Here is a 14,119-nt window from a genome sequence, read left to right as displayed (position 1 = left end):
GACTTACTGAAGGCTGTAAGCTTGCATTGCCCCATTGTGCAAGAGTGCTTTGGGCAAGCCCCAGCCCTTATATGCCCAAGTAGTATGGAGTAAATCCACTTATTTTAAAGTTTTAATCTCTACCACTCTTCAAATACTGTGGTAGACTTTTCTGATAGGCTTGTACAATGGATGCCTGCTAATTAGTTTTAAAAAGAGCTGGATGTTGTGTATTTAATATTCTCAGTCGTGTTTCTCTATAATGTGGTTGCACAGGTGCGAAAAATCTGGCACAGCAATATGTACAGCAGATGTGGCGGTATCATATTCTGTATGAGGTGGACACTTGTTTCTCCTACAGTCTAACTTTTAGCAGCAGATGTGAACAAGAATCCATATAAGATAGGCTATTTGATGGGCTGATCACTTGACTTAAGTGCTCTTCAAGCTCAAAAGGGAAGATGAGTTAGACATACGTCCATAGACTATATAATTTTTTTAATATTAGTGTATAAATCTTGCTAACACTATGATTTTTCAAAGTGTAATGCCATCTAATGAAGAATATAATCTTATTTGCTCACATTATAGTTATTAAGTTAATGCCATCAAGCAGGCAGTTTCATATTCTGTAACTTTGTGGAAAAGTTTGGTTTGATTTGGATTTAAAGGACACAACTGAATATATTGTCCCATAAATTAGAACTGATTCCAGAGATAAATCAAAACCCCATGAACTGATAAACTTTATTAGTTGTATTTTAAACAAAACTGGCTCCAAACCTAATTATAGATCGTTATAAGCAAAGACCTCAGTCCTACAGAAGACTTGCTGCATACCTAGATGTATCCATAGCACGGCTGGTTTGTACATGTTTTTTTACATGTTTGTAAAAAGAAAATACATGGTTTCCCTCTAAATCATCTTATTAAGATATTTCCTTAAGCTTGTTTTCTATGACTGCTTATGTGTAAAATGTGTGGATTTGTGAATTTTTTTTTTTTTTTGAGGACCAAATACTTAGCAAATGGCAGGAGTATCACTGTGATTCTGTGAGTAAATCTAGCTATCCTACTGTGAGCATGGTGAAAGTCATAAAAACATTAGCTTTATTATGTTTTGTATGAGAACTGTCATGCCAAGGTCAAGTGTTTGCCAAGCTCTTAGCAAGATCAAGACTCTTGTCTCTTTACAATATTTCTACATTGTAAAGTAAAAGTGCATTTTCTTGATTGTTTTTGAATACCTTATTCTGATGATGACTTTATATTCCACCTTCTGGATTATGGTTTTATTTCCACTCTATAAAAAAAAATCTTAAAAGCTTTTGCTCTTTGCAATTTGCTCTTATCAATATTTTTGCAAATATTGTCAGTAGATCTGTAAATTAAATAATGTCAGCTGAATCATCTTCGTTTTGCTAGGTCTGCAGCATTTCTGTTGTTACTGTGGTCATTGACATTGAGAGACTTAACTCCAGTAAGTTCTGTAACCAACACATTGTCTGACCCGAACCGGCATCTGTAAAATGTATGTGTCAATAATCCAACAATCCTCTGCATAATAACATATACATGTGTATAGGATTTACCTGTGACTTTAGGTATGGCCGGTAAGGTAAAAAATACATTGTAAGATGATCTTACAATGGGGGGGTGGACTTAGATGATCTTTGGCGGTCCCTTCCAAACCAAGCCATTCTATGATTCTACGATGGTACTCTAAAAACTGCAAGCAGTTTATTCAGTGTATCGTTATATAAATTTTATCAGTTTGCTAGGAAAAACTGCTTTTTCCATGATAAAGTATTACAACGTGAAATTCTGTGTGCGACATTATTACAGTCAGAGCCACTTGGGTGTGAACCTTTGTGAAACTGTCTTGACTTCAGCCAGATAATGTGGAGTTTCCCTCATGGATTTGACTGGTGGCTTGGGTCTGTTTTTTCTGCCTCTGAAGTATTTTACTCATTCAGCGCAATAACTTAGTTAAAAATCTGCGCACACCCTTACGTCCAGAAAAATAATAGTAGTTTTGTGTATACACATACACACAGAGAGTAGCTCAGACTAAAGAGTTCTTCACCTTTCTTGGGTTGTAATTCTTGGATTGTATCTGACAATACAACACTCCGCTCATCTCAGCTTCACTCTCTGAATTCCTCACTGAGGCAAGGGAATCCACATGACTCTGTGGAAGCTGTACAAGTTTCAAAGCAATAGGTGTATGCTCAAACTGAAAGCAATTGCTGAGTTTTAAAACCCCAGAAGAGGTGCTTGTAACAGCTGTTTTGGGTTCTCCCTGAGGAAAAAAAATACGAAGTGGAGTTTTGGAAAGTCTTATGACTTAATTTTTATTTTGAATTAAATATGATAGCAATAGCATTAATCAATATGCATGCTAGCAACTGTTCTATATGGCTTGGGTTTACCAGCTGAGGTTCGTATTTACAGCCAAGCCTGGGGGCTCATTCAGGGGAGTATAGCACCCCACATGCCAGTAGTGGCTAACATTTCTCTGTCTGCTGCTTGGGCTGCCAAAGATGCAGTGCTGCTCTCTGCACGGATGCCCAATATATGGGGAATATTGCAGTAAATATTTTCAGTGAAACTATTGAACTTTCTCTCCAAGCTTTGTTTGGGATGAGCCATTATCACAGAGCTGGTTACGGTGTAAACCCAAGTTCTCTCCTAGGTACCTGTGTTGGGTACTCTGAAACAGCAATGCAGGAGTGGAAGGCTGTGGGTCTAGAATATACTTGTATGTTTTGGTGTAATGCAATTTCACAGGTGGTCTGGGCAGTCAATTTTGGGACGGTCCGAAATCTATTGCTTTGTCTTATTGGGCAGGCACAACATGGGAACCAAGGACTGATTAGTATCAAAAATACCCTTGCCAGCAGGTTGGGGTAGGACATCATGATCTACCTCATGGACAGGTAAAGGATTTAATATACTCTACTTCCCAGCATTTTTTACTAATAAGAATCTTTCACTTTACGAAGAAAAGCAAAGGAGTACCTGAAAATGGAACTCAAAAAATCTTTGTATTGTTTGCATATATTTTTACCTCAGACCTATTCAGACTCTGAAGTTTTCTAGGTGAGTTCGTTCACTCTTAAATGTAATGGCACTGTATGCAATCACACAACCTCTTGGACTTTTTACTTCCATCTATCTTCCAGAAATATGCCACTTCACAATGCACCGAAGTGGTAGCTGGAGCAAAAAAGGTTATAATCTCAGTGTGTTACGAGTACCTTCTACGCTGCCAAATGTTGTGATGTGTAGAAAGCACAGTACGTTAGAGTTAGGCTGCCATGGACTGCAAGGCAACGTGCATTCAAAACAGTTCGTCAGTCTGAGAAAATACTTAGCACTTTGCTGCAGAAAAGCATAGCTCTGACTGTTTTCCTTGTGGGCCTGGTGGAAAAGGACTAGTAGATAATCCTTCACCTTCCATTTTGCTGAGCCAAGTACAGGGGAAGTTGGCCAGGATGTCTCAGTTACTGCAGTCCATAAAGGAGAGGCCAGGAGGAGAGATGCTTTGTCTCTTCATTTGTCTGCTCTGGAAAGCAACTACATATTCTAAAGATGTGGGGAGAAAGGGAGCTGATAATTAACATCAACAACAGTTTGATCTGGCAAAGTTATTTCTGCATCTACTTCTTGCAGATTTTCACGGTCCATGCCATCACTCTGGTACTTGAGAGTAGGAAGATTGAAACCCCACTATTTATTTGGTTATTAAAGCTAGTAACATCACACATATTTCCACAGGTTACTTTTAGATTAATAAGGTGTATTTGTAATATTTTGTGCCCTACTAGGTCGAGTAATGAAACTCTCACAGTCATTGCCAAATCTGATCTCTGAATAGAACACAAGTTGTGGGGTTTTGTGTAGAGCATGGATTTGACTTAAGGGTTGGAGATACGCAAAGACACTTGAGTTCAAATTCATAATTTCCATAACTGCTTAATGCTTCTCAGACAAAGTCTTAATAATATAAGGGTTCAAAGAAGTTTGAATATGATGTTTATGTATCCAACAAAGAATACACACTCTTAGATTATGTAATTTTTCTATATGTTTAAAAGTGGCACAGGAAAGAAACTCTTACTCCTTTGTTCCTAAAATATTTGTTTCTTGGCAGCACTTGTCTGGATGTATAGCAGATGTACTAAATATAACCTGCGTATGATTTAATGCAGCACACATGTAGAAAATGAAAATAACATTAATACAAGTTGTTATTTTAATATGGACCTTTGGGCAAAAGGAAGCACTGTTCTGGTCTGGACTACTTATGCTGTGATATAAATAGAAGGTTTGAGTTTCCAGGACTGTCAGTCTGGCAAAGTTCATTTGACCTCAATTTGTGATGTAAGACTCCTGAAAATAATGGCCTCGCTAACATTTATTCTGTATTTCTGTTAATAGGAGGAATGCTTTTTGAATTTAGAAGCTCCTATTTCAAGAGTATGTGGCTATGACACTCCTTTCCCTCACATCTTTGAGCCTTTCTACATCCCAGACAAATGGAAATGTTATGATGCTCTTCGAAACATGATTAACTACTGAGCAGTAGTACAGGTGAGAAATAATGTCTTATACTGACAGTTTGCCTCTAAGGATTCTGACAGAGTGATTGCAATGTTTTATAATAAAATATATATGTAAAATTTTATAATTTTTCACTTTTCAGTGTGGCCTGTAATCCTGTGAGGTACTAATAAGGCCCAAATTACACTGACTATAGGCACTGCATTGCAAACATACACAGACCCTTGAAAAGACATGAAGTATCTGTGGTATCTTACAGTTCTGTTCAAATACGATTATAAGGCTTATATTTAATATTTATCCTGAAAATAATTTTTTTGTATAATATTTTATGTAATTTGGTCATGCTTGAAGATATCTGTTTGTAGAGCCCTTCAGGCACCAAGTCTGTGAAGTAATATGTATTTCTATTACATGTCTGTTAATCACAGTCTGTAACATCTTTTGTCTTTGTTTCATTGTAATATAATACTAAGTAGCACTAGACTGTGCAGTGGCCAGCTGGGACTTAGTATTGTGCATTGCTGTGGGAGACCTTCTGGTGTTTGATGACCGAAATTTAATAGTTAGGAAATGTGTCAGGCATTCTATTCTCTACGTCCTTTAATTAGGTGGATCAAGTAGCCTAGTTTTTGAGATAGAGTCTTGATGGGTCTTGTAGATGTGAAGTAAAAAGAAAAGAAGAAAACAACAGGCCTGTTTTCCTTTGGAATAAGGAGATCCTGTAATAGGCAGTCAGGGGGGTTTTAGGGGTTGACACTGAAGACAGGCGGGCCAAGGTGGGCCCTATATTAGGGGCGCCCTCTTGTGTCCAGTTAGCCTGTACGTTAAGCTGTGAATTAAATTTAGGGCCAGGGATAGAAGGTTGTCAATACCTTAACGTTAATCTCGTTTATATGCATGCTTACTTTCAGGAGGACTTTTTGCATTTCACTCTCTCTGTTTCCCTCGATAGCTGAGAGTGGAGTGCCTGTACGTGAAATGGGAAGGCTACCAGTGAGGCACTGTCTACGGAAAAGAATGTAGTTCCACTTAAAATATTTCGCCGAAATCACCTGTTATTGACATACCAGAGCATTTCCTTAGGATTAGAACTGAAGAATGTTGTGATCTTTTTTGTAGAGTATGTAGTAAACGGTCTCTTTTTCATGACAGTTGTCCTTGCCTTTTATCTGAGGTGAAGTAAACTTATTAAAGACTTATTTTCTTTGTCTGGCACCTTTGTAATAAAGTCAGTGAAGCTTTCCTAAAGAGAATGAATTGTATTTGCTCTTTGAGGTGAGTAACTGGGCTGTGCTAGGTAGCCTCTAATCTGTTCCTTTCCAAAGGAAACCAAAGGACCAAATATTCTTACCTCGGTAAGGAAAGGGTGATAAACTGAGGACGTTTGGTGGTTCAGAGACTTGGTTTAACCCCCATTCCTCCATAGGATGGTAAAGTGAGGGAGGTATGAGGAGGAAAAAGTGGGTTCTGATATTGCATTGAATTTGCACACAATACAGTTGCCCCACTGGAAGTCCACACAAAACCTTTCCATGAAGGTAATATGGACTAAAATGTGGAAAAGTCATCTGCATTCATATTTACATTCCTCCTGTGGGCTGCACCACACACAAATATCAGAGGAGGTTATTGGCCAGCTGAAAACGTGGAGTTAGCATATCAAGGAGCAGGTGTATTAGGGGCTGTCTGGAAAACAGTGTAAAGACACAAGAAACTCTGCTTTCTGGTTTGTCTAAGAAAACATCTGGGTGGTGAGGCCCATAACCACGTCTTTTGGTTGGTGTGACTAGGTATTACTGTTACAGAATGAGCTGCTCAAAGGTTTTTCTAAGAGAGAACTTTAATGTGCCTTGTTGTAAGGCACATTCCAGAGAAGTATTCCCTTATTTTTCTGTAGGTAATTGGTCTTATGTGCTTGACACAGCAGTTGTAGTAGGTCTCCATCCTGCCATCTACTCCACAGAGTTTGCATATAAGGTAGTGCGCTTGTGTTTCTGAGAAATGGAAGGATTGCTTTACATTTGCTTCTTTTTATACTCAGTGTAACATTTATTAGTGACATTATTTGCCATCGTTCCGGACAGGTGAGGTTAACGTGTTCCAAACTACCTCACGTGTAGGGAGCCAGGGATATCTTTTCTAAGAAGTGGTGTTATGGTTGGTGTGGATTTGAGCACAGCCATGTTCTGGGTGTTAGAAAGGTTGGGCCCCTTCTTGTCCTACTGCTGGAGAGACAGAGGAGCTAGCAGTTCCCTGTGGTGAAGAGGGATGTAGGGTTGGCTTTTGAGTTACAGAAATGGCCAAGCTGGCTAAGGAGCTGCTTGGCTTATGTTTCAAGTCATTTCTGTGAGATACAACCTGGTGGCATGGCTGGCTACCTCCTTCTTTTCCCCTCTTAATCGACAACTTACTAGAAACTGCTTCATCTATTGCTTTCAGGCAGGCTGTGGGGAAAAAACCCAAGTGGTAATTGTCAAATGTATCAGTGGTGTATATCAGATTGTCCTTTCTAACGTGGCCTGAAATCTCTGTAGTTTGAGTGAGAAGCTACCTGCAACTTCATTTCATGGTCTGCAGTGATATGATTCCCTCCCCTTGTTACTGGATAACACCAAGTCGTATAATGTTTTGTGGTCTACCACTGTTTGAAAGTCCTCTTCAGACCTGGAAACAGATTCTGTATTAAAGCATGGGGGTGGTAACTCCAAACTTATTTTTACCAGTTACAGTATGCTTTTCTTTAAGTTACTGGTGTATCAAAACCTTTCTGTCCTTATTCACACAAGTATTTTTCACTTAACAAAGAATAAATCTGCATCTTCTTTAAAAAACAAAGAAACCCCTCGCTGAAATATGTTTGGCTGTGTGTACAAATGTGCCTCATACCCCAAAAGGTTCCTTTCAGGCGCCTGAATTAACTTGCTGCTTTGTGTCTGAAGCTAATGCAGGGTCTCAAGCTGGATGATACAGTCAATTATTTCTAAACTTAGCCTTATTATCGTAATCTACATTTGGTTTTATTCAACCTGTGTTGACAGTGTCTCACACATGTATAGTTGCTTATCTTGAGATTGACAGTACAGATGCTTTTCCTGCTCAAAGGCAGTGTTTGACAATGCATACTGTATACCTCACTGATGCGACAGGCAAGAGCAAAATCTGTATCTTTCAGCAGCTTTGTAGTTATTGAAATTTATAGCTATGTTAGGTATAAAAGAAATAGCTTACAGGTAGGCAGCTGTGTTCCAGATAACTCTTTGTAGTTGGAAAAAAGATAAAGAGAAAAGAAGCAGTGAGATTAGGATGAATATAAATTTCCTGGATAGATGGAACAGTGTCTGGCTGTTCATTTGGGGAGCGGGGGGCGGGGGAGGAGATAAAAGAAGAAACAGAAGAAAACAGCCACAAATTTTATAAAATATACTCTTGTGATACACAAATATATTGAGGGGTAGCTGTAGCATAGAAATGGCAAATAGCCAACTGCTTTTCTGTTACATTTTGCAGCTTTTTCTACCTCATTTGCATACTTTGTTTTCTTGACAAATTCTGAATTTTTAAAGTTGTCCCTGCCAGGTGACAGTTTACCTTCATGAGAGTGTGTGTGTATGTAGAGAAACCATCACTATTACACATTTAGTCTCTAAAAAGACAGTTATCACGCTGAACTTCATTATGGAACTATTTTATGCAAAGTTTAATCTTGGTGCTTAAAGGTTACACGTTGTTAGGGGGTGATGGGGACTTAATTTAAATGTATTTTAGTTCCAAGCATGTATTTGAAGTTGTATCTCAACATCCAATACAGTTTGCTCAGAACCAGTGCTCCAGCTGGGAGAGACTTGCAAATGACAGCAATGCTTTCCCTTTCTCAACCAGTAAGTTGTGCTGGGAAACAGGAAGGGACCCAGTAGATGCTTTGGTTGGTAATTGTCTGTTCTTTGCACTCCTGGTTATTAGGCAGGGCTTCATAAAGGTTAACTTGAGGCACAGGAAAAATATAATTCCTCTCCCTGTTTGGTAAATAAAATATGAGAGACTGTGCAAGATCATTTCTTTTTTAACCTGAGACTAACAACCAGGTTTTCTTCAGCACAGAATCCCAAATGTGGCAGGCTAGACTGGCTGCCTTTTATAATGCACTGTCTGCAACCCACTAGAATAAACAACCTCTAGAGGTTGAGTAGGATGCAACATTCCTGGTTTGTAATGTTTTCCTGCTGGATGGCAAAAATCATGCAAATGGCCAGTGAATCATGTCTTATTCACAACCAGTGAGTAGTCCAAATATAAGGTAACAGTCTACTAGTCCTATGAGTTAATGTGTTAGTACGGCTGTTGCAAGTCTGTACTTGCATTCAGATGTTGCTGAGAATTCATGCAAGATCAGGAATAATGAAATTGTCTTTAAAAAAACCTTATAAATAGGAAAGGTATTGACTATAGTTTTTTTACGAGACCCCTCTTCACTGTAAGTGTAGATTTATAGTATACCTGGTAGAGCTTTAAAAAAACAATACATAACACTGCTTAACATGCTATAGTGGGATGGAAGGCACTTCATCATAAAGTTTTTGCGTAAATGGTGGTAATTAGTGTTGTTTTGACACTAGATATCAGTTGCAGCATTTCTAATTTCTGCATGTCTACCTTGGCAGCTTTAAAAATTTAATATAGTTTTTAATATATACTGAGTAAGTATTTTGTTATAGTTCACACACCTTGAGGTTAAGATGACATTATAAATTTAAAAAGTAAGATTACCATGGAGGGTGCTGTGTGTTTAAGTTGTGGATATTACTTTCAGCCTTAAGATTTGTAATTTATTTTGTCATCTTCTTCTGCAGAGATGAGAAGAACAACAGGGAAGTACAGAAGCTGCCTTCAAAACTCTTGACACTTTACTCAGATCTTTTGGGTTTAGAATTCACATAGCAGACTGTTTTCTCTGAACTCAACTATCCTTAATATTGATTTTGGCTATTCTTCGGAAAGTTCAAATCTTCCTTAATTATGAAATCAGTGATGGGCAGGTGATTGCTATAATAAGTAGTTTCAGATGTATTTAAAGATATTCCAGATGTCGTATGAATGTTACACATTGCCATGCTTCACTAGGTTACATCTCTAAACTTCACTGTGTAAATATTAGAAGCAGGATTTTATTCAATAAAGCATATGATGCATATGTTGTCTCTTGGTTTTGTTACTGTTTTGGGAAAACCCAAAGAAGTTATTTGAATATGACTGTATTTTCAACAAAGTAAACCTTAGACAGCCAGACCAGCTTGTGCGTCTGGTCTGACGGAGACCTCCTTTAACCAGTGTCATTAGCTGTCTTTCAGCTGAGTGACTTCATCTAAAATAGTCCCAAATACTGATTTTCCTTTCTGCAAGGGAAATGAAAACTCCATTTTTCTTGAGTAGGGAGGAGAGGTTTTTATTGCTTTGTTGCTGTAGGTGAGAGGCTCCATTGGTACATCTTTGCTACAATTACTTTGTTTAATTATTTTTCCTCTAAATATGGAATGTGTCTGCTGCTAAGTGGTTGTGCAAAATGTGCCAATTTGTCAAGAAAAGGTAACAGTACCCTGATACGTTCATGCCAGTGGTTGGGGAAGAGGCAGCACACATACCATTTTCTGTTGGTGAGGACACAGAAATACAAAATTACCAAAAGGACTCTACTATAAAATTAAACTTGAATGTTTATTTTTCCTGTGCTAATATAAAGGTCACTCAACATCCCTAAGTGAGAAAGGAGTCCAGCCTTTCAGACTGAGAGCTTCTGAGCTCAGTGGAGGTTTGCTTAATTTTTAATAATGCCCTTCTTTTCCATATGACAAGCCAAGGACAAAGCAAAGATGTTGTGAAAATTATCCACTCTTGTCCTACATTCCAGGATTGCTCAAAGGGCAGCAGATCTTCCAGCACGGTAGTTTGAAAACTTATTACTGAATTCCTTTGGTACCAGCTCTGCTCATTTTTCCACCACCTAGATTAAGTGTGAATTCAGCAGTTCCTAGTCTTTTTGGTGGCTTTGCTCTCTGTACAAATCAATCTCATGCTGCGTTACTACTTATTATATGGGGGAAGGAGGGGGGTTGGGGGTGGGAAGATGCCAGTAGCCAGATAACCACATTTCCATTATTATTCAGGGGGCTCTTTTGGGGAGAAAGAAGAATACCTTTGTACACAAATGTGCTCAGGGCACGTGACGGCTGAAAGACACCAGGGAGGAAGCTCAGGAGGATAACTTCACTCTGAATGTCAGTGTATATTCCCCCCCATACCCCTCCATCACCCATTCTGATGGTCTGGGAGGTTGTTAAACAGATCCACTGAAATCCAAGGGAAATCTGGCCTTTCGGACAACGTCCTTGCTTATGAGTGCCAAAGTGCACGTGCCTGCATTTCAAAGTGGTGTGCTTCTCAGGGCTCCTAGGCAACTCTCATCTCACTCTCCCAAACCTCAGGAGCAATCCTTGTAGCATGGTTCGTTGTCTGTAACGTGGGGCAGTGCTTGCCCTCCAGCAGAACTCAATTCAGAAAGCCACGTACTATCATTTTGTGTAAGCTTTTGCGTTCTTAGTTCATATATTCCCTGCAGAATCCCATAACTGATAATGAAGCTGTTTGCTGATGTTTCTAATCAAAATGACATTATTAGTCAAGTCTTCTGTCTGTAAGTCTCCTGTAATGCCATGTATAGAATTTTTTTATTGTTTTAAATAAGATGATAGATGCATTACGTATTTTATATTTTTTGTGCTGGACGGAAACTATCTTGGTTTTATGAAGAAAAATGGATGAAAAAATTATTTCTGTCTTTATAGCAAATCAATAGATATTTTAGTAATTGTCTTCTAAAAACGTACTGTTACTTGATTTCAAAGCATATAAAATAGATACAGTTATAGTACTGCCATAGTAAAATGTGCTTTGGTAATTAATAGCCTTAATAATATTTACCTTGTGTTTGCAGTTTTCGTAGATAAAAGCAGTTTGTAATTTAGTGCAGAGCTTAAGTTCAAGTTGTGTGTATGGAACTACAGAATAATATATTTCTTAATAAACATGTAGAAAATGGGACTACTACAATCCGGTTGAGGGGCAGGTTTTGTATTTTCAGTGAGTGGTGATGTGTCATTTTTTAATAGTATGAAAAATGTTCCTTTCTCCTCCGTTTTGGATAGTAGAATATTTTTCCCTGGCAAAGACAATTATGTTCTAAAATAGGTGCTGCTCCCAAAAGCCTGCCTAGGTGGCACTATCCACTCATGTAACCTGTGCTCAAGGATGGCAGCTGTTCAAAGTGCATGTTATGGAAAAATGAGATATAGTTCTAAATTGGACAGGACGGTGTATGCTGTTACATACAAATAACTGTTTCTCATTAAATTCCTTAATAATACAATCCAAAGACAAGTCGTATTTTTTGGTTTTTAACCACTTAGGTCTCTTAATTAGATTCATTAGATTATGCAAAAAATGTGTGGAAGAATATTCTCACATTTAACCTGGGCAGTGATTGTTTAAGTAACTCCTTCTAAAGTAAAAATCATGTCAGTACTCCTTGCTGATAGTCCAGAAAATTAGTAATCTATCTAGTCATGCTTATTTAACACTAATTGCTGGAAATACTTATGGTACATAGCTTAATGCTGGATCCTGAGATTGTAATTCAAGAAAGACATATACAGCCTTCATGGGATCGCAGATTTATTAACTGCAGATGAAAGACTTGTATAATCTTCTTCTGTCATCTAGCTCAGTTAAGACTAGTGCCATAACAACCTCGTTGTAATAAACAGTGCACCGATTAATAAAAATTGGATTTAAATCAGTAGAGGTATTCTCCCTCGTGGAAGTGCATGTGTTTATAAGAGGATTAGCCAGTAGTACACTCTCACTGCAGTAGCCAGGAGCCTTGACACAATGACCTTCCACTCCTACGGTCTGATAATCAATTCTGAGATCATGAATCTTTTCAGACAGCTCTCTTGCTCCCGTAGCTAAAAAATGGCGTTCCTGGTGCACTGGTGTATTGCAGAAGCTCTGTTCTAGCCACATAACTTCAGAGGCAGCAACTGAAAGGAATCCATTCAGCAAGCTGGCAGAGATTGTTATCACAGCAGCTCATGGGGTTCAGTGAGCATTATATGTTCGTAACAAAATAAGCTGACACAGTCTGTAAGCTCTGCCAGATTTCAGTAGACCCAAAATAAGGATGCAATTCTTTTGTAGCTCTTTTGCTGCTTTGCTGCTCTGCAAGGTACGTGTTTGTTAGATATGGGAGACATACATCTAACTTCAGTATAAACAAGACTTTTAGAACTTAATTCAGTTGCTTGTGCTTCGGCATCGAGTACCATCTGAGACACCCTGGGGTATCCTGCATGGTCTCCACGGCTCCAGCTGCTCCTTCCATAGGTCCTATGGGATATCTGCCAACCCTGTGTGTATCTTGGGTGCCTTAGGACATCTCCAATGGCACTAGAAGCCTGCATTTGGGCATCTAAATGGAGCCCTTTGTTTTCTGGGGCTTGGATAGCTGATGTCTGACTATTTTCCTGTGTGCTTGCATAAAACGCCAGCACTGAGATTGGTGCATGCCTCAATTTTCAAAATAAATTGCTTAAATCCCCAGTAAGTACATAAGGTGGGATACATGACATGTTGTGGATGTGAAAGAACGGATTGTCTCCTGGGCGATGGGCTGATGCTGAACTGGGCAGTTAGTTCCTTGAGGCGAATAACTTCAAGCAAAACCCCAGCCTTATAAAGGTCCCCTGGCTGGAGTCGGTTGCCGTAACTCACAAGGTTTCTGATGAATGTCTGATAACATGTGGGCAGGACCTGGTTCAAGTTCAGCAAAGCCACGAGCAACAGTGGTGAGTTAATGGGAAATGAGGGAGCTGCAGTCCCCTTGCTTCCTGCGGGAGCTGTGTGTGGGTTTCAGCTCAGGATTAAGCCACCTAAATTTAAATGTCGAGATACAGGTGTGTATGGCCCAGCAGAGCAGTTGAGCTAGCTACTAGTACCTTGAGGGTAATCTGACTCATTCAGTAGGCTGAACTGACTCTACTGACTGCCTCGGGTAAGTTTTCTATGCATAGTGCCACACGAGATGCTGTAAGGTATCCTGCCTGGCCTTCAGCTGCTAGTCTAGAAGGGTTCAGATCTCCCATCAGTCATACCTGCTAGCTCAGGTGTATCTTTCATGCCCTAAGTCATCTCGGGCATCGCTGCTAGATGCTTGTGTGGGCAACAGGATCTAGTTTTCCAGTAGCTGTAGCTGTCATGGGATCACAGCCCATGATCTAATGGACGTTAGATGATAACTTCAGATGAAATTGCCCATTCCATGCTTTTGACAGAAGGGAAAGAGAGCAGAGAAGCAGCACACAAAGGTTAGGTGGATGCTGGGGCCACGCACTAAGTGGTGCAAGAAGCTGAGAGAAGATGGTTTGTCCCTCAAGTCCAACTGTGACAAGCAGCAATGGCCTAGCCTTTACTTAACATCGTGCTAGTCGTCCCCAGCCCTCTAACAGAAAGAACTAAGTGTCCT

At 39.3% G+C, this 14,119-nt stretch overlaps 1 protein-coding gene across 2 annotated transcripts in view; it reads left to right on the top strand.

Annotated features, from left to right (window-relative positions):
* BCKDHB (branched chain keto acid dehydrogenase E1 subunit beta) overlaps positions 1-9,736 on the top strand; it is a 130,766-nt gene extending 121,030 nt beyond the window's left edge. The window contains exons 10-11 of one of the 2 annotated variants that reach the window (XM_059831160.1): positions 4,423-4,575; positions 9,396-9,736. In XM_059831160.1, coding sequence (XP_059687143.1) covers positions 4,423-4,563 — 141 coding nt within the window. In that variant the 3' untranslated portion in view covers positions 4,564-4,575; positions 9,396-9,736. Of the gene's footprint in view, positions 1-4,422; positions 4,576-5,500; positions 5,738-9,395 lie in introns of those variants that run through there. The other variant, XM_059831155.1, reaches the window with a different exon arrangement.
* The last annotated feature ends 4,383 nt before the right edge of the window (positions 9,737-14,119 follow it).

Source organism: Gavia stellata, chromosome 2 (genome assembly GCF_030936135.1).
Source record: "Gavia stellata isolate bGavSte3 chromosome 2, bGavSte3.hap2, whole genome shotgun sequence".
Lineage (NCBI taxonomy): Eukaryota > Metazoa > Chordata > Aves > Gaviiformes > Gaviidae > Gavia > Gavia stellata.
Note: the sequence above shows the minus strand (reverse complement) of the source record. Positions and strands in the feature narration are given on the sequence as shown.